At 49.8% G+C, this 23,512-nt stretch overlaps 8 protein-coding genes across 8 annotated transcripts; 4 read left to right on the top strand and 4 right to left on the bottom strand.

The window, feature by feature from the left end:
- Positions 1 to 26: 26 nt before the first annotated feature.
- On the bottom strand, positions 27 to 1,251 carry EI90DRAFT_2975139 (PRTase-like protein). Its single transcript, XM_039055837.1, has 9 exons — positions 1,155 to 1,251; positions 1,032 to 1,099; positions 881 to 905; positions 700 to 830; positions 566 to 643; positions 414 to 514; positions 282 to 365; positions 201 to 222; positions 27 to 147 (listed from the first exon to the last, which is right to left on the bottom strand). Exons 1-9 carry the CDS (start codon positions 1,197 to 1,199, stop codon positions 96 to 98), a joined length of 606 nt encoding a protein of 201 aa, XP_038913328.1. The 5' UTR covers positions 1,200 to 1,251; the 3' UTR covers positions 27 to 95.
- On the top strand, positions 1,202 to 6,085 carry EI90DRAFT_2998640 (uncharacterized protein). The gene is made up of 16 exons (XM_039056268.1): positions 1,202 to 1,460; positions 1,512 to 1,595; positions 1,655 to 1,721; positions 1,781 to 2,010; positions 2,066 to 2,127; positions 2,183 to 2,784; positions 2,834 to 2,883; positions 2,931 to 3,252; positions 3,305 to 3,640; positions 3,698 to 3,723; positions 3,772 to 3,967; positions 4,019 to 4,133; positions 4,185 to 4,261; positions 4,316 to 4,372; positions 4,429 to 4,795; positions 4,879 to 6,085. The coding sequence occupies exons 1-16, from the start codon at positions 1,410 to 1,412 to the stop codon at positions 5,693 to 5,695; spliced, it is 3,459 nt and encodes a 1,152-aa protein (XP_038913327.1). The 5' UTR covers positions 1,202 to 1,409; the 3' UTR covers positions 5,696 to 6,085.
- A 76-nt stretch (positions 6,086 to 6,161) lies between these two features.
- On the bottom strand, positions 6,162 to 7,629 carry EI90DRAFT_3146337 (NADP-dependent mannitol dehydrogenase; the record flags this gene model as incomplete). The annotated part of the gene is made up of 11 exons (XM_039065403.1): positions 6,162 to 6,180; positions 6,251 to 6,522; positions 6,614 to 6,652; positions 6,713 to 6,773; positions 6,835 to 6,870; positions 6,933 to 7,009; positions 7,072 to 7,164; positions 7,225 to 7,288; positions 7,357 to 7,398; positions 7,480 to 7,550; positions 7,615 to 7,629. The coding sequence occupies 11 exons, from the start codon at positions 7,627 to 7,629 to the stop codon at positions 6,162 to 6,164; spliced, it is 789 nt and encodes a 262-aa protein (XP_038913326.1).
- Positions 7,630 to 11,339: 3,710 nt separating this feature from the next.
- EI90DRAFT_1818848 (uncharacterized protein) lies at positions 11,340 to 13,942 on the bottom strand. The gene is made up of 7 exons (XM_039052227.1): positions 13,881 to 13,942; positions 13,197 to 13,822; positions 12,902 to 12,960; positions 12,784 to 12,830; positions 12,557 to 12,719; positions 12,238 to 12,498; positions 11,340 to 12,183 (listed from the first exon to the last, which is right to left on the bottom strand). The coding sequence occupies exons 2-7, from the start codon at positions 13,573 to 13,575 to the stop codon at positions 11,572 to 11,574; spliced, it is 1,521 nt and encodes a 506-aa protein (XP_038913325.1). The 5' UTR covers positions 13,576 to 13,822; positions 13,881 to 13,942; the 3' UTR covers positions 11,340 to 11,571.
- Positions 13,943 to 14,252: 310 nt separating this feature from the next.
- On the top strand, positions 14,253 to 19,071 carry EI90DRAFT_2928796 (sulfite reductase subunit beta; the record flags this gene model as incomplete). Its single annotated transcript, XM_039054973.1, has 8 exons — positions 14,253 to 15,045; positions 15,107 to 17,429; positions 17,479 to 17,674; positions 17,731 to 18,002; positions 18,045 to 18,492; positions 18,545 to 18,665; positions 18,722 to 18,811; positions 18,878 to 19,071. 8 exons carry the CDS (start codon positions 14,253 to 14,255, stop codon positions 19,069 to 19,071), a joined length of 4,437 nt encoding a protein of 1,478 aa, XP_038913324.1.
- Positions 18,944 to 21,506, bottom strand: EI90DRAFT_1818834 (pyridoxal phosphate-dependent transferase). The gene is made up of 17 exons (XM_039052226.1): positions 21,263 to 21,506; positions 21,193 to 21,203; positions 21,121 to 21,129; positions 21,031 to 21,061; positions 20,890 to 20,975; positions 20,733 to 20,835; positions 20,627 to 20,673; positions 20,501 to 20,578; positions 20,388 to 20,446; positions 20,265 to 20,326; positions 20,006 to 20,205; positions 19,746 to 19,944; positions 19,639 to 19,686; positions 19,483 to 19,579; positions 19,402 to 19,420; positions 19,173 to 19,347; positions 18,944 to 19,106 (listed from the first exon to the last, which is right to left on the bottom strand). Exons 1-16 carry the CDS (start codon positions 21,422 to 21,424, stop codon positions 19,239 to 19,241), a joined length of 1,320 nt encoding a protein of 439 aa, XP_038913323.1. The 5' UTR covers positions 21,425 to 21,506; the 3' UTR covers positions 18,944 to 19,106; positions 19,173 to 19,238.
- On the top strand, positions 21,432 to 22,512 carry EI90DRAFT_1819185 (uncharacterized protein). Its single transcript, XM_039052228.1, has 3 exons — positions 21,432 to 21,797; positions 21,861 to 22,087; positions 22,168 to 22,512. The coding sequence occupies exons 1-3, from the start codon at positions 21,539 to 21,541 to the stop codon at positions 22,435 to 22,437; spliced, it is 756 nt and encodes a 251-aa protein (XP_038913322.1). The 5' UTR covers positions 21,432 to 21,538; the 3' UTR covers positions 22,438 to 22,512.
- Positions 22,385 to 23,003, top strand: EI90DRAFT_3068051 (uncharacterized protein). The gene is made up of 2 exons (XM_039061070.1): positions 22,385 to 22,480; positions 22,707 to 23,003. Exons 1-2 carry the CDS (start codon positions 22,434 to 22,436, stop codon positions 22,885 to 22,887), a joined length of 228 nt encoding a protein of 75 aa, XP_038913321.1. The 5' UTR covers positions 22,385 to 22,433; the 3' UTR covers positions 22,888 to 23,003.
- Positions 23,004 to 23,512: the final 509 nt, after the last annotated feature.

Here is a 23,512-nt window from a genome sequence, read left to right as displayed (position 1 = left end):
GTCCTGGGTTTGGGTCGGAGTACACTCAAAACGAGTAACATGACATGTACTGCGAACCGCCTGCAGTCCGCACAAGATATTTCAAGATAAGGCGATCAGCTCCGAAATCTGGATTGGGGTACCAAAGCATCGTGGGCATATATGTCCCTAAACAGTAATGATTGGATGGAGTAGTCAGGATGAGACAAAGCTGTACGCACTTTTGTTCCCATGGATAATCAACTGATGAGAATGGAATGTATGTTAGGGCGCTATACAGACAAAGTACGAAGGGTACGTACACCACTTGTCATCAACTTCCTCTCCGGCGAAATACGGAATACCTGGGGGAAGTTTACCGGTTTTTTCCTTCAATTTGTTGTGCACTGCAGCCATGTGTGAGTAGCGGCGGATGTGCACTTCTGAATACTCACCCACGAAGATTCCGAAGGTTGCCTTCTTTTTCTCTCTTTCAGGCTCAGGAAGCTCAGAAAGTAACCGATCCACATCGGCTTGTAGCTCGGAGACTGCGTACCTGATGGAGGCCATGAGTCATAGGCTCAGTACTTGAGTGATTGGTGTTTACTGTAGAGTCAGCCTGGAGTCATCGATTTCGTCTACAATGAGTACGTTTCGTCCTAATAGAATTTTGGAATTGCCCCCCCTGTGGGAATACAGAGTTGAGCTTGAGACGATATCTGAAAAATGCAAGCCACTAACAGCCATTGTGTTCGGATTACTTCCTTTCCAATTTGTTCGGCGGTAGTAGAAGGAAGAGCCTCATATAGGGAAAGGCCTATGGCCTGAATGGGTATGTTCTTCTGGGTCGATGGCTCTTTCAGGAATGTCCTCTAAAAGTACCCTTGAGCGTGATGATGAAGAATAGCTGGAATTCTACTACAAGGATGCGAGCTGGAAAGAAGCCTCTGACGAACAGCGGTGTTAAACCATAGTCGCAACAGTTATTCCGGGGACATCAAGCTTACCCTCCTCCTGATTTATACAATGGGAGTGTCAGAGATCGTGGTTCGTGTCGAGAGCCTCTCGATTACTCACCGATCGCTACGATCAGGTTCGGTTTGAATTCGGCGGCAATTCTTTCGCTGGCTTTCCCCACGATCTGGAAGTGTATATCAGTAGATCATGTCCATGGGGAACCGATCCCAACTTACGACATGTATGTCGTTATAGGTGGCTCGAAGATGTCCATCGTTTGCCATTCTGTGTTCAACCACAAATGTATGTATTGGGCCTGAGGGCGGTGCTGCGACCAGTTGTTTGCTTCCGTCTTCGACACGGTCGAATCCGGTCGGACACACCACTTACTGGCCGACTTTTGCGTTTGACACGTTCAATTTGGCTGAGAGGTTTTGACGTCTTTCTGCTTTGTTATTTAGTACTCGGCCATATCTAGCATTAGTCGTCCCACCATGCCTCTCCTCTCACTCCCGCTGACTTTCAACAATTCATTCTGGTCTCAAGTGAGGGTGATGCTACTTTCTCGCCGCTTATTATTACTCACACACAAACAGGACTACCGTAAAGGTCTGGAGATAGCGCATACGAAGCTTTCACAGGGCGTAGAGGAGAATGGAGAAATCATAGCCTTCATTAGAGTGCGTCACACTGACCAGTGGATTGGCCTCGGAATTGCTGAGTGGAATACCCTCGCCAGGCGCGGGCTAACGTTGAGCGTAGCCTTGCGAACTCTTTGTTGAGCACTCAAATCACTTCGCCTTCAGGCATGTTTCTATTTGAAATCTGCCCCTGACTCCGCCTCACAGTCGGGTGTTGCTCACAGGTTCAGGTTTTGGGAGCGATGATGGCGCAACCTTGCTGATAGCGTTTCGCGGACTGCAAGCCGAATCACGAAAGCAAGGGGGAATGCACCGAGTTATCGCGCAGGAACTTGATAACTTGGTTGCAGATCCATTCGAGGAATGGGCAAACCAGCATGCTGCTCGTGTTGCAGAGAGCAAGGATACGCTTATTGATGGATGGCTTCGTATTTATGAGGACGGTGTGCATGAAGTCTGTCCCGGATTTTCCAGAACACATTGCATCAGATACTCATCATTCCGTCCAGGTCGAGAAAATCAAACAAGCATATATCTTCAAACGACAGCAAGCTGATGATGCGGAGGATGAGTGAGTGCTTTAGCGGAAAGGCAAACTGTACTTCTGACGGTACTCCGACTCATAGTGCGAAGTTTGCACCTGCCAATGAGGCGCATGGCAATCTGGCATCCCCACCCTCAAAAGCGCTTCAGCGCTCCGGTACCGTTTCTGAACGCATTGCACAGGGGCTTTTCGGGAGGAAGTCACAGCCTCTAGCTCCAGTGTCCCAGCTTAGCAATGTGGCGGAAGAAGCAATCAGCGTTGCCAAGTTAGAGAAGGACAGTGACCAACAATCTGTCTCTGATGCAGAAACAGTCCGGCCCACGTCCCCTCTGAAAAAGCTCGACAAGGGTAAAGGTAGAGCAATCGATGCGTCGCCCCCTGGGCCTCTTCGCATTCCTCAATCACAAGCATCCCTTGATAACGGCCCACTCGTCACACTAGTTGGAGTTCCATTCACCGGCAGCGCAATTCTGGATCTCTTGAAGCGTGCCAAGTCTCAACTTCCACTTCGCCCTATTCGTATTCCAATCCTTGGAGAATATGAAGACACGTTCACGGGGGCAGATTTTACGAAATGGCTAAAGGACAATGTGCCTGCTTTCGAAGGAAGTACTGAACGTGCTGAGGCTGCCGCGCGTGATCTCACCGAACGCGACAACTTGCTAAAGAGAGTTGGGGATCTGGGTAGAGGCTTCCTGTTATCGTGATGATGATTCACTGACGCTCGTTCTAGGAAATAAATTTGAGAACCATCCGGCTGTTATCTATCAATTCCGGCCGAAGGTAAGCTTATTGTTTTTGCGGCGGCACCGCTCAAATCTTTTTTCAAGGCATTCGAACCGCTTCCTAGTCTTTCTCTCCCCGATCAGAACAAGGATGAATATACCCTCTCTCCCGTGCCGCCTTCCTCGTCGGCTGGCAGCTTACTCCAGCGCTCAAATACTCTCAGCAGCTTCATATCCAAAAGATTGAACAATTCGGCAGAACCGTTGCACGTCAAGCTCCGTGCCGAAGCAGATGCCGCTGACGCTCGGTACAGGTATGCTGTTCATGCACTTGATAGACAACGACTTTCTTTGGAGGACCGAATTGAAGGTACGCTGAAACTGTGGAACCGGTGGGAGTTGGATCGTCTGCGCGCTGTGAAGACTGGTAGGTGTTTATCGCACTCTTCTGCTCGTCTCACAACCGATCATCCTTCAAGTTCTCTTGCAGTATCACGGGACGTTGTCTAACGTTCCCAGGGCACTTGGCCCGTCCTTGGACACGTCCTCCAATCTGATTTCTTCGTTCCAACCTGAGGCAGACCTCACTGCCACTATTGAACGCTGCCGCAGCGGGCCATTCCGCCCTTCGCCACCTATATACAAGGCCGTCGGAAGCGATGTGGTTGACAAGGTGTTTGGCATGGAGTTGAGGAGATGGGCGGGCGAGACGGCTTTGGACTCTGGTCGGACTCAGACAGAGGGCTCACCGCCAATCGTCACGAGTTTCTTGCGGGCACTGACAACTGCTTATGAAAAGTTGCCCAATAATGATGGTTTGTGCCCTCTCCTCACAGCTAGTTCGTATTGCTGAGTATTCCACGACACTTTAGAGCGACGGAAAGCATGGATTTATGACGTAAGTTCTCATCAATCCAACTCTCGCGGATTTTCACTCTCCGTGCAGGTACCGCTTCCTTCACAGCATAAACTTCGAGAGGCTGTCAATGCTCTGCCTGTTGACCAATCTATCAGCCAGCATCTCCTGGCCCAATATGATGCGCCAGTCCTTGCTAGCACCCTTAAACTTTGGTTGCTCGAGCTCGAGGTCCCAATATGTCTGTGGGACGGCTGGGACGAGATCCGAAACATGTACCCCTCTGGCAAGTCCATAAATTGACGTGGATACTGAGCCTAGGCTTATCACTCTTCAGTTGGCGCCGACTCGTCTTTTGATCACAGCATCATCGATGATGTCCGTATCGCTTTGGGAAGGCTACCGAATGTTCATCTTTTAGTTCTTGATGAGATTATCAAGCATTTGAACAAGTACGTCTGACCAATTTGTTTGCCCAGAAAACACTCAATCATAGAACTCAGGCTAACGAAAGACACGGAGGAGGGCACGGAGCCCGCAGATATCTATCGGAATAAACTTGCCCTCTCTTTGGGAAGAGGTATGTATTTACTGCGTATAAATTTAAGCGGTGATACTGAGTTTGCTCGTGAAGCTATACTACGACCCCGCATCGAGACCCCGTTGTCTGTCCAAGACAAGCACCCAACTGGTAAGGGGCCGGCCACCTTATCCTCCAATGTTGTGGGATTTACACCATTTTCTCAGTTTTCTTCATCGACCTTCTCACTCATTATGAGAATGTGCTCCCAAAAGCAATACAGCAAAAACGGCGGGATTCGGGGAGTAGATTAATTCCTTTACGCAAACGTACTGCTCCGATTGATATGCGCGTCCACCGGGGTACCGCGCCTACTCAATTTGACTTGTCAAAGCTGATGCCGCAACCTGACCCGAGCAGGCTGCGGACCCGTTCCCCAGGCCCCGAAGGTCGTGTCCCCAGGCCGTTGTCACTGACCGCCAGTTTGCCCCAGCCGGCTCGTACTTTCTCACCACCAATTTCCTCGCCACCTCGAACAACATCTCCCCACCGGAACGACCCCAACGTCAGCTCAACTTCTCAAACGCTCCCTCAGTACCGCACTTCAGAGAGCCTGAGCCTGAGATAGATGATGCCCCTTCGAACTCGACTGTCGTCATTCTTCCGCCAACACCCAGCGATCAGGCTCCCGCCCCTCTTCCAGAATCTGCGCCTGTTGGTCTTCCAACGCCGGGACCCACCCCTCAACCCACTCCTCCTGTTGACGGTTCTCTTGCAAGTCAACTCACACCCGTCCCTGTGCCTCCAGTAGCGGCGCTCCCAGCCCCCACTTCCGCTCCCCAGTCAGTAGCCCAGCCCGCACCAATTTCTCAGGAGACCATACCACTGTTGCCTGAAGCCGAACGGATCATTTCTTCAAGTCCTGCACCAGCTCACTCGCCTGTGGCTCCACCGTCGACAGCAGCACGAGCAGCAAGTCCCAGCACACCCGATCGTCGAGGCAGCGTAACATCCTTAGGAACCTCATCCTCGCGGTCAGCCTCACCTGTCAAGACGTCGCCTTCGGCTCCAAATGGTCGAGTGGCAGCTGCAAGGGCAACGCTTCAACGGAATGCCTCAGTTAACGAAGGCGGACCAGGTGGGCCTAGAGGTCCTCGTGGTCCCCGTGTGACCCGTGGCCCTCGCGTCGTTGGTGCTCCGACCAATGCGAATAAAGGTGGAGCAGGAGCAGGTGGAGAAAGTACTGGCTCTAATACTAGTCGTACGTCGATGTCTCCTTCTCGATCTTCAAGTCCGTCGATTGAGAAACAAATTCCTTCTACTACCGCTGCTAAAACACCTGTCGTCAAATCCCGTCCGGGTACGTCCACACCTTTACGGACTTCTTCGGTCGCGAAGAAGCAACGCCCTAGTTCGGCGGTTGCGAAGAAGTTGACGACGAGGAGCATGGCCAGTGGGAGTGAGGATGAAACATTAGGGAGGAACGACGATTGATTGGAATTGTTTGACTAGTTCCGTGTTTGGGTTCACGTTTTACGTGCAGCAACCCTAAGCTTTAGGTAGGTTCGCTCCGGATTGTTCACCTTCATAAGGATCGAGTTCGGTAGATCAGTGGATTCCATTCACATAGCTCCTATTTCTACGCGATTTATATATATATCTGTTTTGTTTTTGTTTTTCTCTCTGGTTTTTCGCTCATTTTCTTTGTTTCGTCTGGATCTATGCCTACAACGCAACGGAAAAACTATGCAAAATTAAAACTCCGTTAGCCAGAGTGTATGGATATTTTCGCAGTTATGCTTTGCATCGATTGACGAGGAATTTTATATGTACAATGCCAGCTCGTGGGCTAATCCTATGCATTCATTGAGTGGCGGTCATTTGTTTGGGAATGGTGGATGCTCGATCAAAGAGCGAGGACGTGGGAATGGGGAAAGTAGCACTTTTGTCATGTGTTATTCTACCAGACGAGTTGACCACTGCGAAAAGATATCAGCGCCACTCACCTGAAAGAATTGTTTTGTTTCAAAGAATGAGAATTCAACTCACCCATCAACAAAATACTCCCCACCAGTCATGTAACTGGCATAATCACTGAGTAATAAAACAGTCTGGCCCACCATCTCTTGGGGCTCAGCAAACCTTCTCAACGGAATGTTTGCCGCTTGATAAGTGCGTAACTTAGGATCCATATGAGACGTTTGATCAGTATTGACATAGCCTGGTGATAGTGTATTGACGCGAATGCCGTGCGGAGCCCATTCCGCCGCGAGACCCTTCGCAACGGAGGAGACAGCAGCCTTAGAGGAGTTATAGAAGACCTGCCATTGGCAAGAGGGATTAAAGGGATCAGATGGGAGAGGTAAGTGTGGCGAAACTTGTGGGGAGCCGGAGTGGAGTAGGAACACAGACCTGGGTAAGGGGAATATTTTCTCCGGCTTGATTGATAATCTGTGGGCATGATGAGAACAATTCGTATCACCCATCACTTCTGTCATCTCCATCTCTCACCTGAGAAGACATGCTAGAGTTGATGACGATGCTGCCTTTGCTTTGGCGAGCGGTCCAGAGCCTGACGTTTCAGAAGCGTGGTATTCATACCTGAAAAATTGAGAGGGGTAGAAACAACTCACTTGGCGGCCGCTGTGGCGGTATTGAAGACCCCAAGCCTGTTGTGACGCATGCAACTTATCAGAAGAATTCATTTTGCAGCCGGGAAGTGTGAACTGACACGTTTACACCATAAACGAAGTTGAAGTCTTCTTCGGTAAGCTCGGTGGCAGGCTTCACGACAGAGACACCGGCGTTCTTTAGGGTGAATGAGGTGACACGTTGGAATCGCTCGACGAAAATGAGCAGGTATAACTCACGGCGACGAGACCAGTGACAGGCCCAAGCTCCTCGTCAATTTGCTTGAAAACCTTGGTAACAATGTCCGCCTTGGAGACGTCGGCCTGGTACGCCTGGTGAGACAACATAAGTAATGTTTAGGGATCACATCAGGTAGTTGGTGGGGGCCTTGCCTTTGACTTCACTCCAAACTCCTTTGCAATCTTCTCAGCAACAGAATCGGCATCCTTGGAACTCCTAAGGAGGGGAGGCGACATCTCAGTTCCATTACAAAGACCGATCATCGGTGGGAAATGAAAGCGCACTTGTAGATGATGGCGACGTTAGCACCTGCGGTCGCGACGCCCCTATGTTCACGCGTCAAGTCTTAGTTCGAGTAGAGCATCCAAACTGTACAGGCAAGTATTGAAAGGGTGGCGGACGCGCACCTGCTGAGTTCGTAGCCGATTCCACGGTTACCTCCAGTAACGATAATGGTCTGGCCAGTGAAGTCGATCGTCTAACGGTGCCCAAAAGCGTTGTTGTTAATTATGATTACGATGGTAAAGCCGATCTCCACTTACAAAACCTTTTGTCATTGTTGTGAGAGGGGTCAGATTCTAGTTGGGGTATGAGTGGGAATGGCAAAGAAAGATATCAGTCAAATCCCGTTAAATAGTGAGACCAGTAGCCATGTCGGAAGCAAAGGGACTTGGGAGAATGATGTGAGCTGAAGCTCAATCTTAATCTCATCTCAGACAGTTTCCCACGCTCCCTCGAATAGAAAACTTGCTAAACTGGGCCAAACATCGTGATTTTTCCCCCCCGCACTGTGACCCGCTTGATCGTTAATCAACACTAATCACTGTGGTATGATAAGGATGATCCATCTTGGGAATTGGTCCAGAAGAAATTAACTACTAATATGAGGGATGGACGGGTTATCAATCATTACTCAGGGCGGTGATGCCTCGTGAGGAAAAGTAATTTCGGACGCACTGCTGAGCGAATTCTTCGCGCTTCCGCGCAAATATATCAATAATACAAGGAAGCGCACAGACTGGTGACATAAGATAAATCGGAGAAGCACGATACACCCGATAGGAAAAGTATCACCGACATCTTGTCAAGGGTTGACGGTGACCACCGGCCACTGATTATATGGTTTGCATCGTAGTTCCAAAAGAAGCTTACCAGGTCAGATACCTGCGGGGGGACATATCATGCTGACTTCAGAATCAAATAATGTCACAGAACCAACCGGGTCCGAGCTCTATAACAGAGCAAAATCAGCGCAACAGTTTTGTTGCTGATGCGGCTTTTTCGTTCCCTTTGTGCGCGCGGGTAATGCAGGCGCCTTCTGATCGTGCGTGCCGTTTATCCTCATCCATGTGCGTAGTTATTCACTCAACCCTCAGGAGTACTAGGAGTCCGACTGGTAACGCATAGGGGCATACGAAGATCAACTTTGGACTAGGCGGGACCATGACCGAACATTAATGATCGTGACGTAGCCAGCCTGATAGAACGGCCGCGTGATCACCCATAGGAACGCAAACCCGGCCCGGTGACATATGAGTCCCGCTGGCTATGCATGGCCAGGAGGCATCTTCTAGTACAGTCATAGCACTCAGTACTAGTAGAGCCACAAGTAGAGCGATACTGCAATGGGATGCTAAGGTGCAGATTTATCAACTTAGACCCCCATCAGAACACTTCATTAGATAGCGAGTAAGTAGTACTATATGCGATAAGAACCCAGCACTTGGAATGATTAATATAATGTTGGAACGCCAGCTGAGAGGCTGCTCGCGCGATCGGCGATGCCATCAAAGTTAAGCAAGATCCCAACCTCTGCTCAAGTAGAGCCAGTGCTCAGAGCTATACCAATCTAAATGAAACGTGAATGAGGAATCACGAAAATTAATGGAATTGTTTCACATCACCTTCTGGCATCAAGTCGCTGATGCGACTGAATCGGCGTCCTCTCAACGGCACATGCCGTTCCAGCGTCCTCAATGGCAGCCCCAGGCTAATCATGCGTTCTGGTCGTTTTATCGGGTTACAGCGCTTTCGCGGTTACTGAGACAACATCAAGAAAATGATTTGCGAGCAAGGATATCTTCCTAGCTGTTTCCCCTTGACATCTTAGTTCTAACTCTATGTGTTCAACTTCGCCTAAATTCTTGGGACAACGGGGTCTACTTTTGCATTTAGATGAGCTGATGTTAGCGAGGCCCGAGCACCGAGAAAAATATAAAATGACAAACAAATCGACGTCGCCACTACTTAGTCCCATCCATCCTCGCCCCTCCACTAACATATCTTAGAAGCCAATCTCTCTAGGAAGGTTCTCCTAACCCCTTCCCAGGAAATGGCCCAGATGGGAACATAAAATGTTGAATTTTCAAATACTTTGCGTTTGTCTCGTCTTTGTCTGGCTGTGGTTGCCCTTTGCCTGTTCGGGAGTCCGTATTTCATCATCTTGTCCACTCAGTTTTCACCCCTTTTATCTGGGGTTGGTTGTATGACTAGCACCTTCCCCTTTCTCGAGAATGGCGGCGGCGTTTTTTCACCTGGAAACTGAAAGAGCTATGCATCATCCCAACATTCTTCGGGATTGTTACTGTTACATCTGCTGTAGTTGCTCGGATGTTGCTCCCCCTCAAATCGTCAGCGCGACTTTTGCATGGCAGTTGCCATGTTCGATCGCATTAATTTTCTCTGATGGCTGTCATGAAAGCCCGGTAGTTACTTCCAGTGAGTCCTGGCGATACTGTAGCTGCTATGTATCTTCGAAAAGGCGCTAGGTTATTTGGTTCTCTATTCAACTTTCGACACATATGGTGTACACGCGCCTAGTAATCCCCTCACCTATCTTCTGCTCAGCGTTTTCTGTTACTGCTCCCATGCTGTTTCACTGGCTGCACTGGGGGCATCCGATGCCACGGGTCGACAGCAAAAATAGTCTCTCTATCGAACTAGGATACCTGGATTGCCGGGGCTTAATTGGTATGCAACAACCATGCACTCGAGCGATTGTTTACAGGATACTTCTGGGTTCTTATTTTGAGATGACTATTTCCCTTCTGAACAAGAGCTTGTCTCTTCCGGATATGTTGGATACAGTGAAGTATCAGACTTGTACCATGGGATTCTCTATGATCCTCACCGAAGTGGGATCTGGATGATATGTATCTGTCCCCATTTCCTCTGCCCATCACTATTGATGAGTGAGGTTCAATGTCCTAGACGTACACGGTGTCTAAGTCGGCATTGCCGCCTTAAAAAGTCTGCTGCTCATTTTCTCCTCTCGCCCGGTCACGCGCACCTCCCAGGGGCCCACGACCAGCGGCGCGAATTTCATTGATAGATTTCATCAATGATACAAGGAGCAGCGTGTGTGCCAGCATAAACGAACGGGCGTGCATATATTGCCCCCTAACAGAGGCTGACGACCTGCGTCTGTGATTTAGTAGCACGTTGGCTGTGTCTATCGCCTAGGTAACGTACCGGGGCATGACCGAAGTTGGAAATCATCATACACGTAGGGAATCCTCGGGATTGCACTCTGAATCTTAGACAGCAAAGTTGAAATAGGGTGCCCTCACCCCAGAATTTCGGGGCACTGGTGTGCTTCTAGAACAGCAGCGACGGAAATCTATATACTGCGCAAGCACTTTTGTTGCCGTTTAATAACCTAAAGCTATACGGAGCAGAAACAGCTCGGTGGAAGTAACCATGTCCGTGCTATGTAAGGTCCTGATTGAACATTTAAGAAACGGGGCCAGCCTAGTTCATGAATTGGGGGCCGCGTTACGCGTAGCGCTACTTCAGTTCAGAATCAAGAGCTAATCAATTACAGGAGAGTTTCACGAGATGATCGCTGGTTCTCAAAGCGATTGCTGTGTCTTTGGGGTCCTCCAATGCAATGCTTCAATTGCCGGATGGTTCTCGCTAGAACCTGCCACGCAGAGATTTGTACTGGTACTTCCCAACCACATGCATGTTAACGACAAAAGAACGAATGCATTTTGGTACTATGCTACAAGAATGGATCGACGATTCGCCGTGTAAGGCTCATCGCGATAACGAAGGACAGAAAGGGAATGTCGGGAAAGCGAATTGTTGTATGTCGCACCCCAATACCCGTCATCCACCAAGGGGAGCAGAGAGGGCACGACTTCCAACGGAATGAAGAGGATTCAAAGTATAACCAGGTACAAGTGAGGCCAAAAGGAATAGTAGGATGTAAAGCGGTTAAGGCGTGTTGTTTGTGAATGGCAACAAAAGTGCGAAAGCATGCAGGTTGAAGAGGTGATATGCATTTGGATGAGCGAAAATTAAGATGCTGGCGTCCAAGGGTCGTGTCAAGGTCGTTGGCGAATAAGCGTATGTGATAAATACGGCAGAGCAAGCTCACGAAAAAGATGTGAGCGAGGCGAACGGGTTGTTAAGGAGTGGTTGACTTCGGCATTCTGAGCAGCGAATATCGGGAGAGGATCATGCCACCTGACCGATCAACGGTCTAGTGAGCCTGGCTACGAGGCTGCCCCTTGTCTCGCTTTTCGTGCCTCCTCCATAAATCCACGCAACTCAGGACTTGCGCCGCTGATGTCATCGTCGACGGTATGAGTCGAAGGGTGTTGCCAGTACTGGTTACGGTCCGCAATTGTTGAGGGAGTATTTGCGCGGATCGAGGCGCGGTTCAGTGATGCAGTAGAAGACATGCGAGAGAGGGAAGGAGGGGGACAGTACTGGTTACGGTCCACAATCGTTGGGGGGGCACTCGCGCGAATTGAGGCTCGGTTCAGTGATACAGTGGAAGGCATGCGGGAGAGGGAACGGGGGGCGTCAGAGTTCATTCCGTACATGGAGGTCTGACGGGAGAGGGTGCGGGAACCAGGAGCAGAAAAAGAGGAAGGAGGGGCTGCACGCTTGTGAGGGTTACGGAAGGACGATGGGGCATGGCGAGTGGGGGGTGTGATTTTAGGAGCAGCATGATCGTCTTCCCAGTCATGAGAGCCGTCGTCTTCGAGGCCAGTGTGCTCATCAACCATACCGACGGTGTCATCTTGGATCACGATTTCTTTGCCGAGTGCTTGTTTTCCCTGCTCAATGAGGCCACGAAGACGCTCGCTCATCCAATCCATCTGTGAATTCAAGCCATTAACAATCGAGCACTGCAATGGAAATATGTGACGAACATGTTCGTCCACCTCGTCATGATCTTCGTCGTCGGCAGCAAGAGGCTCTTCCATTGCTGCCATGCTCATGAAAGAAGTCTGGGAACGGAGGGCCGGCGAAGACCTTCGGACAGTGAGTCTCTTGGGACGAGTCGGCTTTTTCTTTGGTGTCTGCGGCCGAGGTTTTTGGGGGGACTTCGTTTCGGATCGAGCTGAGACAGATACGGCAGTGGCAGACGTTGCCGTTGACGGCGTGGGGGAAGGGGGACGAGGAGCTTCAACCTGATAGGTTGTGGGGGGTCATGATTCTGCTTCTAAGTTTTGGTGTCACTGTGCTCACCTTTGGTGCATCAACGGCAGGTGGATGCTCGATTGGAGGGGCCGGCCGTTCATCCACAGGGGGTTCAGCTGTCCATTGCCGGGTCTCCTCGTAAGGGGGTGGAGGTGGACGATGGATATCCTCGGCTGGAGTGAATTCTGTAACTTTGCCGCGGTCTCGCCAACTTGTCGGCAAGAAGTACGTCAGCGCTGCTGTCTTGAAGAGGGAAAATTGTGAGGTTTGCTCACAGCCTGTAAGCAGTGAGACCTACTGCTGTACCGATTAACGCAGCGCTCTATCGAGTATGAAGGGCACGTAGATGATGATGATCAGCAAAATGGCGGAGAGAGAACACAAAGTGCGCACCAGCGCTGTCGAGATGATCGTCTCCCCGAGACGTCGGCGTTTGTTGGGGGGTTCAGGGTCTGGAGTAGTTGATCGGAACAAACCCATCGATTCGGCGTAGGAAAGAGTGTCAGCGGCAATGTCGACAAGAGACGTGGTGGAGAATGGGGTGGAAAAGGGAGAGATTGTAAGTGTCAAAGTTCTCGAAGGGTCCGGCCAGAAAATGAATGAGGGATTTGTCGCGTGTTAAATAGCATGCGCCCACGAGGCTGGCACCATTCGGAACACTTGAGGCTTAAAGAAACGATGCCCTTACCTGAAATGCGGTTGGCTTCTGATCTGCCATACCTCTTCCGCGGTCGAGAAGCTGCGTGAAGATACTTGGACGGCGTGTCGAAATCCCCTGCGGCGAAACGCGAATTCATCTTTGCAGTGGTTGAAGGTGCAATGGACGGCTCCCATCCTCGTTTGTATCCAACTTGACGCGGAGGACTATACGTATGATCGCGTGATTCGCGAAAAGCGCATCTAGGAGGGCGGTGTGGTCGTCTGTGTGGATCGCCACGATGGGTGACCACTGCCCAACTCTGATCTGGGTCCGCTTGCTGACTACCTGAAGACATCGTAGAGTATAGATAGCTAAAGGGGTTGAGCGTATCAGGAAGAAGAGACGTAAAAGTGAAAGGGAACAGCATCTTGTAGCTTCAAGAACGGTTCAAAGTGTTTATCTGATGGTGTCACAACTGAAGTTGTCCTCTGTTTGGTTCAACGCCATGATGCGTCGGCGTCAATACAAACAATCATTGACCGACATCGTGCCCCTTCTAGTCGCCTTTAGCGCAACAGCAACTTGGGATGCAAGGCCGTGAAGCACTCTCTTTTGTCACAGATGCAAGTACGGATATAGGATTACTGGTATTCCGGATGCATTGTTGTGCGTATCTGTGTATGAATGCGTACAGTACATTGGCGGTGGAATATATCCTAGCTCTGGTCTCACTTTCATGCCAACTGTTGTAGTATCAAAACCAGACAGGCTTCGCTCCTCTCAAATTTGATGCATTTTGAAGCGGCACTATACTTAATAGCAACCGTTCCTTTAGGCCAGCTGATTCTCAGGAGGGTATTTACTTGACGCTTCGCAAGCGCATATACGTGGTAGGAACGCCCAGGGACTGTCCGATGGTCAAAGGAGAAATGTTGGCAAACGAAAGCAAGCCGTTCGTCTTGGTAATGTCAGCATTGGCGTCACACGTTGTGGGACTGTGGGAAGATTCGCAATGTCGGGAGGATCCGTCAGCTGAGATCGCGCAATTTCTGCTCTAACTTATCAAGTCCCAGGCAGGAAAAAAAAGCAACAAAGAAGAACAGGATGTCAGCTTCAGAAGCTGTTGCATGGACGGCGGTTCTGTCCAGTAGTCTTGTCGTTGATGTGCTCACTGGCGACGTCACTTCTTCGGTCTTTACACCCGAATACGCAAAACTGGAACCTTCGACTCATGCCCGAATCGAGGCCATAGCACCGGGAGGCGATTTCCTTCGACCTTTGAAAACGAGAAAGGGGTTCGAGGCCTCTCTGATTTCTCTCACAATTTCTTCATTGAGTCCTAACACACTTTCCCGCCTCCTTATCACACTACCCGCACTCAGGAACAGTCCTATAGTGGTTCATATCGCTCTATCCTCAGCTGGATCGTTATCACACGCCCTTAGTCTTCGCTCCTCTGCCCCGTACTTCCTTGTCTCCGGCACTTCGCAGCAAGCGCACGATCAATCCATTCTTGCGTCCAAATTGGCTCTATCAGAAAAGCAAGCAGTCATTCATGCTTTTTCAATCAGTGATTCTTCAGGAGCCAGTCTGATTAGCGAGACATCACATCACTCGCTCCTCTCTGCTCGCGTAGTGCCAGTTCATACCCATGTTCAATCATCTGCAAATGGGAACGCACTACCTTTGGCCAATGGGCATGTCTATGCAAATGGAGATGCCGGGAGACATGTGCGACACGATAGCCTGTCGATGAATTTGGACGGTACACCCGAAGCTGCATTGTACAATAACTACACCAATGCAGCACTTTCTACTTCTGTTTTTACGAGACGGGCGCTGAAAAGTTGGGTGTATGTTGGGCCATCCCACCCAGAAATACTCGTCATTAGTTTAGGTAAGCCTAGGCTGACGGGATAAGCTCTAGTGTCAGCCAATTGATCAATTGGCGTGAACAGCCGCACAGAACTCTGTCCAATCTTCAACCCTTCCCCTTTCTATGATCACTGGGGTTCTATCCCTTAACGTATTTCGACCCCTTCCGATTTCAAATTTGCGCACTGCCATTCCTTCTTCGACCAAAAGTATAATCGTTGTATCACCAAATAGGACAAAAAATAAGCCTCCAACCAGATGGAGCCCCGTATACATAGACATCGTCCGCGCAGTACAAACCCTAGACGATATCAACCCACGACCATCTGTAGTCGAGGTTGACAGTACAGACCCATCGTCATTGCCCAGTGATGTCCGAGAATTGTTTGCGCTGACGTTCTCATCGCCAACTCAGCTTCCAAAGAAGGCTTTTGTGGTGCCAAAGCATGAGAGCTCTTATACATCACTGCTTTCCCACATCTTTGCGGATAGATTAGAACTGGTGAATGATCCGACGATTGTGGGCACATCTGAAGATGCCACTCGCCCTGAGTTCGCTCTTGGGAGGGTGAAGGCGAAATACGACCACCAAACTAGCCTCCGAGATGCCGTGAAGGGCTTTCTGGATGCATCAAATGGCGTGGATGATTTCACAACTGAGTTGCGTACCTTGCTTTCGAAGTGGCTGCTGGCGAAGGACGACGGTGTCAAGACCCGAGAATTAGGAGACAAAATTATGTCTGTACTTCCAGATTCCTCTTCTTCCAGTTTTTTGCAACGTGTTCTCAGCCTCAAATCCAGTTTCAAGTTTCCATCCCGCTGGATTGTTGGCTCTGACGCTTGGTCTTACGATTTAGGCGCGTCGGGACTGCACCACCTCATCACTTCCGGCTTAAACGTTAACATACTCATCCTCGACACGCATCCATACTCGACACGCTCCGAGAACCCTCACGCACTTCGCAAGAAGGACGCCGGATTATATGCCATGAACCATGGCGACGTTTACGTAGCCTCTGTGGCCGTGTACTCCTCCTACGGCCAGACACTTCAAGCCCTAACGGAAGCCGATGCATACAACGGGCCGAGTGTCGTTTTGGCGTACCTCCCTTACTCATCGGAAAATGAGGCAGCGTTAAATATTCTGCGGGAAACGAAGCTGGCCGTTGACTCAGGCTATTGGCCGCTGTACCGCTGGGATCCTTCGAAGGATATCCCTGGCTCGGAACCATTCTCGCTTGACTCCGAAGCCATCAAAGCAGACCTCCGGGAGTTCCTTGATCGACAGAATCATCTTTCTCAACTTACCCTTTCTTCCCAATCCGCAAACATTGCCAAGGAATTCGTTGAGAATCTTGGTCAGACGCTTCACGATACCCGAGCAGAAAAAGCAAAGGCGAGCTATCAATATCTTCTTGAAGCTCTGCAGTCCGATTCAAAGAAGATATGGATTCTCTACGCAAGTGATGGTGGTGTGGCGGAGAAGATGGCAAAGAGACTTGGTGTGAGAGCGGGCCAACGAGGCATTGCGGTTTATGCCGTCCAGACCATGGACTCGTTCACCGCTAGTGGTTCACCCATAAAGAAGATGAAGGAAGAGGCAACGGAGGGGACTATTTTCCTGTTCATAACTAGCACAGCCGGGCAAGGAGAACCTCCTCAGAATGGAAGAGAGTTCTTCAAAACGCTCAATGCTGCTGTCACCGCTGCATCAACGCCATTCACCGATTCTAATTGCGAACTCCGGTTCGCTGTGTTTGGTTTGGGGGACAGCAAGTACTGGCCTCGCCCCGAGGACGCTGGCTTCTATAACAAGCCCGGGAAGGACCTTGACCTTCGCCTGGAACAACTTGGTGCTGAGCGCATCGCGGTGCTTGGTTTGGGCGATGACCAGGGCGCGGATGGCCCACAGACCGGTTACAAGGTTTGGGAACCTCTTGTGTGGTCGGCCCTCGGCGTGGACGACGTTGACATCAAAGAGGCAGAGCCTGAGCCAGTAACGAACGAACATATCAAGATTGCGTCCAATTACCTCCGTGGTACGATCAAGCAGGGCCTCGAGGACACTACAACAGGGACTCTGGCAGAGTCGGACGGTCAACTGACCAAGTTCCATGGCATCTACGTGCAGGATGATCGAGACATTCGCGACGCGCGGAACGAAGCTGGACTGGAACCTGCATATGCCTTCATGATCAGAGTTCGAATGCCAGGAGGTGTCTGTAGACCCGACCAATGGCTTGCTATGGATCGCATTGCTGACGAGCGAGGCAATGGAACATTCAAGCTCACGACGAGACAGACCTTCCAGTTCCATGGAGTCATCAAGCGTCACTTGAAGCCTGCCATTCAAGCCATCAATAAATCTTTGTTGGATACAATCGCAGCATGCGGCGATGTCAACCGGTAAGGTGCCATCTCATCGTTTGGACGGGGTTCTAGATATCGTACATAGGAATGTTCTAAGTTCCTCTAACCCCAATCTATCCCACCTTCATCAAGAGGCCTACGAAACCGCCAAGACAATTAGCGAACACTTGCTTCCCAGGACATCTGCATACCATGAGATATGGCTTGATAAGAAGATGGTTTCAGGTGATGCAGTGAAAGACTTTGAGCCTATGTACGGCGAATTCTATCTGCCTCGCAAGGTATTCCGACTCTTTTCCTGCGTTTGTACGATATGGCTCACTTTCCGCATTTACAGTTCAAGATCGCAGTGGCTGTCCCGCCCAACAACGATGTGGACATTTTCGCCAACGATGTTGGCTTCATTGCTATCGCAGACAGAAATGGCAACCTCGAAGGATTCAACGTCTGTGTCGGTGGTGGCATGGGTGTCACGCATTCCAATACAAAAACATACCCACGGACGAGCGATGTCATCGGCTTCTGTACAACTAACCAGGCGAAACATGTCGCTGAGAAAGTCATGTTGGTGCAGAAGGACAATGGGAACCGAACTGAGCAAGTTGCCATGTTTACTCAATTTTAATCTTATCTCACGCATGTTTGCCCCAGCCGCAAAAACGCTCGGCTTAAGTATACCATCGATCGGATGGGTCTGGATGTTTTCAAAGCTGATGTGGAGCAACGCCTCGGCTACCAACTTGCTCCAGCTCGCCCCTTCGAGTTCACAGAAAATGTCGACAAGTTCGGCTGGTCCCAAGGCTTTGATGGGAAGAACCACTTCACTATGTTCATCGAAAACGGCCGCGTACAAGACGAGCCTGGAAAAGCATTCAAGACTGGGCTTCGCGAAATCGCGCTGCTTCACAAGGGAAAGTTCCGGCTGACTGCAAACCAGCACCTGATTTTGGCAGATATCGATGATCAAGATGTCCCTCTGATGAAGTCACTGCTTACGAAGCACAAGCTTGACAATCTCGACTACTCAGGATTGCGATTGTCATCTTCCGCTTGTGTTGCATTCCCCACATGTGGACTTGCAATGGCCGAATCGGAACGAGTGAGTGTGATACACAAGTTCATTTGGAGCTTCCAACTGACCATGCATCCAGTACCTGCCGTTGCTCGTTGATAAAGTAGAAGCCATTCTGGAGGAGAATGGTCTTCGGAATGACTCAATTGTCATGCGGATGACAGGGTGTCCTAATGGTTGCGCCCGGCCATACTTAGCGGGTAGGCAGTGACTTGTTGGTGAAGAGACCCAGCATTCATTCCTTATCATGCCATAGAAATCGCTTTCGTTGGTAAAGCTCCTGGTGCCTACGTTATGCTTCTCGGCGGGGGGTACTACGGCCAACGATTGAACAAGATCTATCGAGGTTCGCAGTTCTCTCCCTACGTGTCCCCTGATCGTGCAATCATTCCTGTACTTCTCTCATATACAGAAAATGTAACCGAGCCTGAAATCCTCGCGATTCTTAAACCGATGATCAAACATTATGCTCTAGAAAGATTGGAAGGGGAGCGCTTCGGTGACTTTGTAATTCGCGCTGGTTACATTGCACCCACTACTTCAGGAAAGGAATGGTATGACCGTATGGGAGGGGAAGGAGTGTACCGGCTTCTCGATGATGCGTGATTTCTGGAGAATTTATCGCCAGTTGGATTTGGAATCTGTGAAAATGGAATGTAAGGGCTTTCTTTGCTCCCTCAGGCTGTTGTGATTTAAGCGATGTGTACCATTCTATGCCAATGACTGCCAGTGAACGAACCAATTGGAAAAAAAGAAGCATGAACTCTAGGTGTCTAGTTCAATGCCTTCTCAGCTTTCGCTTCCTGCAGGGACTCGGCAATGCCGTTGATTATCTTGTCAAGATCACCTCGAGACGTGTCGACTGCAGTCAGGCCCATATGTCTGAGATTGTTAGACATCAGCATCAAGATCAAAACAATTTTCTCGAAAACGAACCCTATGCGGAAGTACTTATCTGTGTGAAGGTGAATATGTTGATAAATCAGTCATTTAGCAGCTAAGGAGGTTGTGCCGAACCTCTAATATCCTTGTGTAAACCTCCTGCCACAACAATGCCCTTTTTGGAGAGTCGAGGAATGATGTCGCCTGCTGTTAGGCCATCCGGGAAGTATAGCTGGACAGGGTGTTATGAATATCACATAACCACTAGGGCGAGCACAGATTATGAGGCACGCGCACCGCCGTCATCCCATTGGCTGCATACTGAGGCTCCAGGGGAAGCTGCCAGTGAAGATAGTTGGTTTCAGACTCGTCATGGCCGGTAATGAACATGATTGTACCTGCTTCAACCCGAGATCCTCGGCAGCCTTCTTAATCCGGGTGCTAGCTTCACGGTGGAGCCTAAAACGTTCTTCGAGGGAGATTCCCCCTTGTGTGATAGACTTGAGGGATTCGTGGAATGCATAAATGAGGTTCACCGGAGGCGTTGCAAAATACGCAGGGCTGCCCGATTCGTATGCCTTCATAATGGGAAGCCAGCTGTATCATATCGACCTTCATGAACCACCCTCGACAAGTGATAACTAAAAGAACGACCCACTTCTTCCAGCTCGCGTAGTAGGAGGTGATCGGGGACTTCCTATTTTCGAACACCTGGAGGGCACGTTGACTGGCTACCAGCACGCTTAAACCGGGTGGTGTGCTGAGGCCCTTTTGAGTGGCGGTGATCACAACATCAATACCCCAGTCATCGAATCGGATCTCTTCGCTAGCAGCGGCACAGACTGCATCAACTATCACCTAAATGTGCATCACTTGTCTCTCAGGGCATGAGATCCGATCAGAGTACAAGGGCATACGAGGATTTCAGGAGAGACACGTTGCACTATTTCAGCAATGCTCTTGACTGGGGAAAGAACACCTTAAAGGACAGAAAATAAGTTTATGCACGCTGTAAGGGTTAGATGATCCGAGGAACTCACCAGTACTCGTGTCAACATGAGTGATAGTCAACACTTTATATTTCTTCTCCTTCAGTGCGCTTGAAGGAATTTAGCGATAAACGCCTAGGCTCTAAACATTTTACGGCCCTTACCCCTCAATATGAGACGCACTAGGGGACGCTCCAATCGGCGCCTTCAGTTGCGTCACTTTCGCTCCATAGGTTTCCAAGCTGTACGAAGGTTAGCTCGAGAAATCTCGTGGACTACTGAACGCCCACCACTCAGCAAAAGAATCCCCAAAGTATCCGGAGTGAACAACAAGTGCCTAAAGGGCTCAGACCGTGAATACCTATCCTTCATCAACTAATCGATTAAGTGGTTCACATTCTCTCCAGGCTCCACGAGGTTGCTAGCGACTTGATCCCACCCAAGAGTACCACTCCCTGATATTAGAAATGGCTGACCCGATGTGGTAAGAAGAACGTCCCTACAATGCTCGTAAGTTGCAACGGTTTGTCTGCCCCTAGTGTAACGAGCGGACCTCAGCATTCTGATACAGTTTCCAAAGACAGGGATGAAGTCTGGACTAATATGCGACATAGAAGGGTGTGCATTTGCGTAAAGGACCTGCGGATGTCCGTCAATCTATGGTTCGCCAAGTGAAAGAAGGGGATCAATGTACCTCATCGGACAGCTCAATAGGTCCGGGAATGCTGGAAGAATCGGTCAATCGGGCACTCGGGGACTATGTCTCTTAGGACCGGGAACTCACAGAAGGAGTCTAAAGGTCGGCAATGCGCCATCCAGTTAGCCTATAACCAATGTGAGCGATGCATCAGCTCACTTGTGCGGCGCCTGAGAATATATACGTTGAGAGACAAATCATGGCAGCGGTCACCGTCATCCGTACGTACCTGTTTGAAAGGAACACTCATGTTTGATGATGTCCGAAGCTGCGATCGAGATGACGGGTAGCCTAAATAATTCGACACTGCTTCGGCGTGATGAGGCACATGTGTGCTTCTGTTTACGCGAACAAGCGGGCCGATTTTTGACGCAAACTTGAACGGGTTCATGGTCAAAAATTGCCCTTAAAATTCGTGCACAGGACGTCAAAACAGGTGCCGGAGGTACTGTGAGTTCGTGTCAAATCCCGACAACAGCTGAAACACGGCGTGCGAGAAGTAAAGATGGATTCCTCCGAACCCGCAACTGGGATTACTGTGTCCGTTCCAACTCACCTACAGGAAACTCTTATCAATCTCGATAAGTGCAAAGAAAATATACCCAGTTCTCTCCATGAAACCATACGCGACTTTCTTAACCCTGCTGAGGACCGGGAAAGGGAAGGTGGTTCCACACGAGAAATAAGGCATCACACTCTGCATCAGATATCCCGGTGGGCTCAGTCCGAAGAAGGACGATCTTCGTTGCGTTCTCATGGTCTTGGCAAGTGCATATCTCGCTGTCATTATTGCTCCCTGGTGTTATTCAACCTCGAAGCCCCTGCAGATCCCGCCGACTACCTCCTCATCTCTCTGCTCTCAGGAGTAACCTCATTGCCTTTTACAAATCCGCCTCCATATGACCCTGATGCGGGAGACCCCAACAAGGCGTCACGTCGTGCTGCACAGGACCGCCGAGCGGTTGTTGCGCTTCTAAACGCGCTGTTCAGTATCTTAGGTGTGGGGATAGGATCGTTCTGGATCGCAGGAAGTGGGGGTTGGAAGCTGGAGCATGTAAGTCCCCTGTCTGTTATCACTTGGAGCATCGTAAGAATCAGAACTAATTGAAGAATATTATTTTCGTGAACGCGTAGCGTACACTATTTGCTCTGTTTACTGCAGTAGTAATCGCCACCACTGAAGGCATACTGTACCTCATCTGGAGCAATAGAGCGAGCCAGAAGGATTCCCGGCGACGAATAGCGAAGCGCTTGTATACCAGGGTTTCATCTATAAAGGATGACGACCCAGATGAGGTGATTGCGGAGATACCTGAATTAACACCAAATGGTGGCACTACCCTTCGTAAAAGGATTGGCGTACAGTCGGGGGGAAGCGATTTCGGAGATCTTGCGAGCTTATGATGTGTCAGCAAAGGCTGTCCCAAACATCTGCTGTTTTAACCAGGCAAGAATTCCCATTACTGACCACCCTTTGATTTATCCCCACCTCCTTGAGCCACAACTCTGCCTCGCAATCGGATCGAGATAAATTTGGAGTCTAGACGAGTAACTCACACTCTAGTTCGGCTAGAAATCGCGGCATACTTTTTCGAACTGCAATACTCCTCGTTCTTCGGTGGTTGAATGTTAACACAACACTGACAAGCATTATCTTCTACGGTTTGATTCAGGGAAGTGCATTTGCTTTTAGCACTGGACTGCTTCTTGTGTTTCCAACATTGTGCACATATATATGCCGGGACGAGTATCCTCAATGAGTGGCTTGAATTGCATTTGGCACACGCACGGCCCACTCGTGCCATCATATCATCACTCTTCCGGCCAAGGGTAGCATTTCACTGCATTGCATAGGTCGCCACCCGGTGACGCAATTTCTGTGATGTTGTTGACGAGCGGTATTGTCCCCACATGCCATAATCCATGTGTGGCCTTTCAGGCCAGAACCGCCGGTACTAGCAATTGGGAACCTTCACCGCAATCCTACCTCCATCTGGGCGTGCCTATTGTCTCCAGCCCGACGCCTACTGGGATGGAGTTTTGAGTTGGCAGTGGGCTAGAAGGGCAAGGGTGTATGAGGCGTTTCATCCACTGTTCCTGAAATACATCTTTCTGTTGAAAACTTGGTCTCTCAAAGCACCACACAATCCGGACCGACGCCAAGGCGGTACAACAGGGCAGGAAGCAGTCGACCCATATGTATTAGCACACTTTTCTTGACCTGATCACGAATCAATCCAAGTGTAGATAGTATGGGGTTTAGATGGATGGCAGCATTTGGAGGATTGAATTTACACCGCTGTACGATTGATCAATGAACAGTAAAGTCCGTACATTTCTGCTCCAATTGACGAACGCCTGGCCTAGATCACCGAGCATACAATGGTTCGATACGCTCATTAACGAAGAATGAATGCAACAGCTCCCTTCCCCCTTCACCAGATAAGGAACTCTCGGCAGTTCATGGGAGTGAAGCTAC

Source organism: Cantharellus anzutake, assembly GCF_015039405.1.
Source record: "Cantharellus anzutake strain C23 chromosome Unknown EI90scaffold_42, whole genome shotgun sequence".
NCBI lineage: Eukaryota > Fungi > Basidiomycota > Agaricomycetes > Cantharellales > Hydnaceae > Cantharellus > Cantharellus anzutake.
The sequence above is the reverse complement of the archived record's forward strand: the minus strand, read 5'-3'. Positions and strand labels throughout refer to the sequence as shown.

What these genes read in the sequence shown, in the direction of transcription:
- EI90DRAFT_2975139 (XM_039055837.1), bottom strand. Translation starts at nt 1,199, where the DNA reads ATGGCAAACGATGGACATCTTCGAGCCACCTATAACGACATACAT. An exon ending in CTGATCGTAGCGATCGGTGA is followed by an intron (nt 906 to 1,031) that starts GTAATCGAGAGG and finishes GCTGTTCGTCAG; the next exon opens with AGGCTTCTTTCCAGCTCGCA. An exon ending in TCTTTCCAGCTCGCATCCTT is followed by an intron (nt 831 to 880) that starts GTAGTAGAATTC and finishes GGGTACTTTTAG; the next exon opens with AGGACATTCCTGAAAGAGCC.
- EI90DRAFT_1818834 (XM_039052226.1), bottom strand. Translation starts at nt 21,424, where the DNA reads ATGAACCCGTTCAAGTTTGCGTCAAAAATCGGCCCGCTTGTTCGCGTA. An exon ending in AACTGTATCAGAATGCTGAG is followed by an intron (nt 20,836 to 20,889) that starts GTCCGCTCGTTA and finishes CGAGCATTGTAG; the next exon opens with GGACGTTCTTCTTACCACAT. An exon ending in TCATGTTGACACGAGTACTG is followed by an intron (nt 20,327 to 20,387) that starts GTGAGTTCCTCG and finishes CTGTCCTTTAAG; the next exon opens with GTGTTCTTTCCCCAGTCAAG.
- EI90DRAFT_1818848 (XM_039052227.1), bottom strand. Translation starts at nt 13,575, where the DNA reads ATGCTGTTCCCTTTCACTTTTACGTCTCTTCTTCCTGATACGCTCAAC. An exon ending in AGAAGCCAACCGCATTTCAG is followed by an intron (nt 12,961 to 13,196) that starts GTAAGGGCATCG and finishes CAACTACTCCAG; the next exon opens with ACCCTGAACCCCCCAACAAA. An exon ending in ATGACGAGGTGGACGAACAT is followed by an intron (nt 12,184 to 12,237) that starts GTTCGTCACATA and finishes TTGAATTCACAG; the next exon opens with ATGGATTGGATGAGCGAGCG.
- EI90DRAFT_3068051 (XM_039061070.1), top strand. Translation starts at nt 22,434, where the DNA reads ATGATGTGTCAGCAAAGGCTGTCCCAAACATCTGCTGTTTTAACCAG. An exon ending in ACATCTGCTGTTTTAACCAG is followed by an intron (nt 22,481 to 22,706) that starts GCAAGAATTCCC and finishes GGTTTGATTCAG; the next exon opens with GGAAGTGCATTTGCTTTTAG.
- EI90DRAFT_2998640 (XM_039056268.1), top strand. Translation starts at nt 1,410, where the DNA reads ATGCCTCTCCTCTCACTCCCGCTGACTTTCAACAATTCATTCTGGTCT. An exon ending in AAAGTTGCCCAATAATGATG is followed by an intron (nt 3,641 to 3,697) that starts GTTTGTGCCCTC and finishes ACGACACTTTAG; the next exon opens with AGCGACGGAAAGCATGGATT. An exon ending in CCGAAACATGTACCCCTCTG is followed by an intron (nt 3,968 to 4,018) that starts GCAAGTCCATAA and finishes ATCACTCTTCAG; the next exon opens with TTGGCGCCGACTCGTCTTTT.
- EI90DRAFT_1819185 (XM_039052228.1), top strand. Translation starts at nt 21,539, where the DNA reads ATGGATTCCTCCGAACCCGCAACTGGGATTACTGTGTCCGTTCCAACT. An exon ending in GTTGCGTTCTCATGGTCTTG is followed by an intron (nt 21,798 to 21,860) that starts GCAAGTGCATAT and finishes AAGCCCCTGCAG; the next exon opens with ATCCCGCCGACTACCTCCTC. An exon ending in GGGGTTGGAAGCTGGAGCAT is followed by an intron (nt 22,088 to 22,167) that starts GTAAGTCCCCTG and finishes GTGAACGCGTAG; the next exon opens with CGTACACTATTTGCTCTGTT.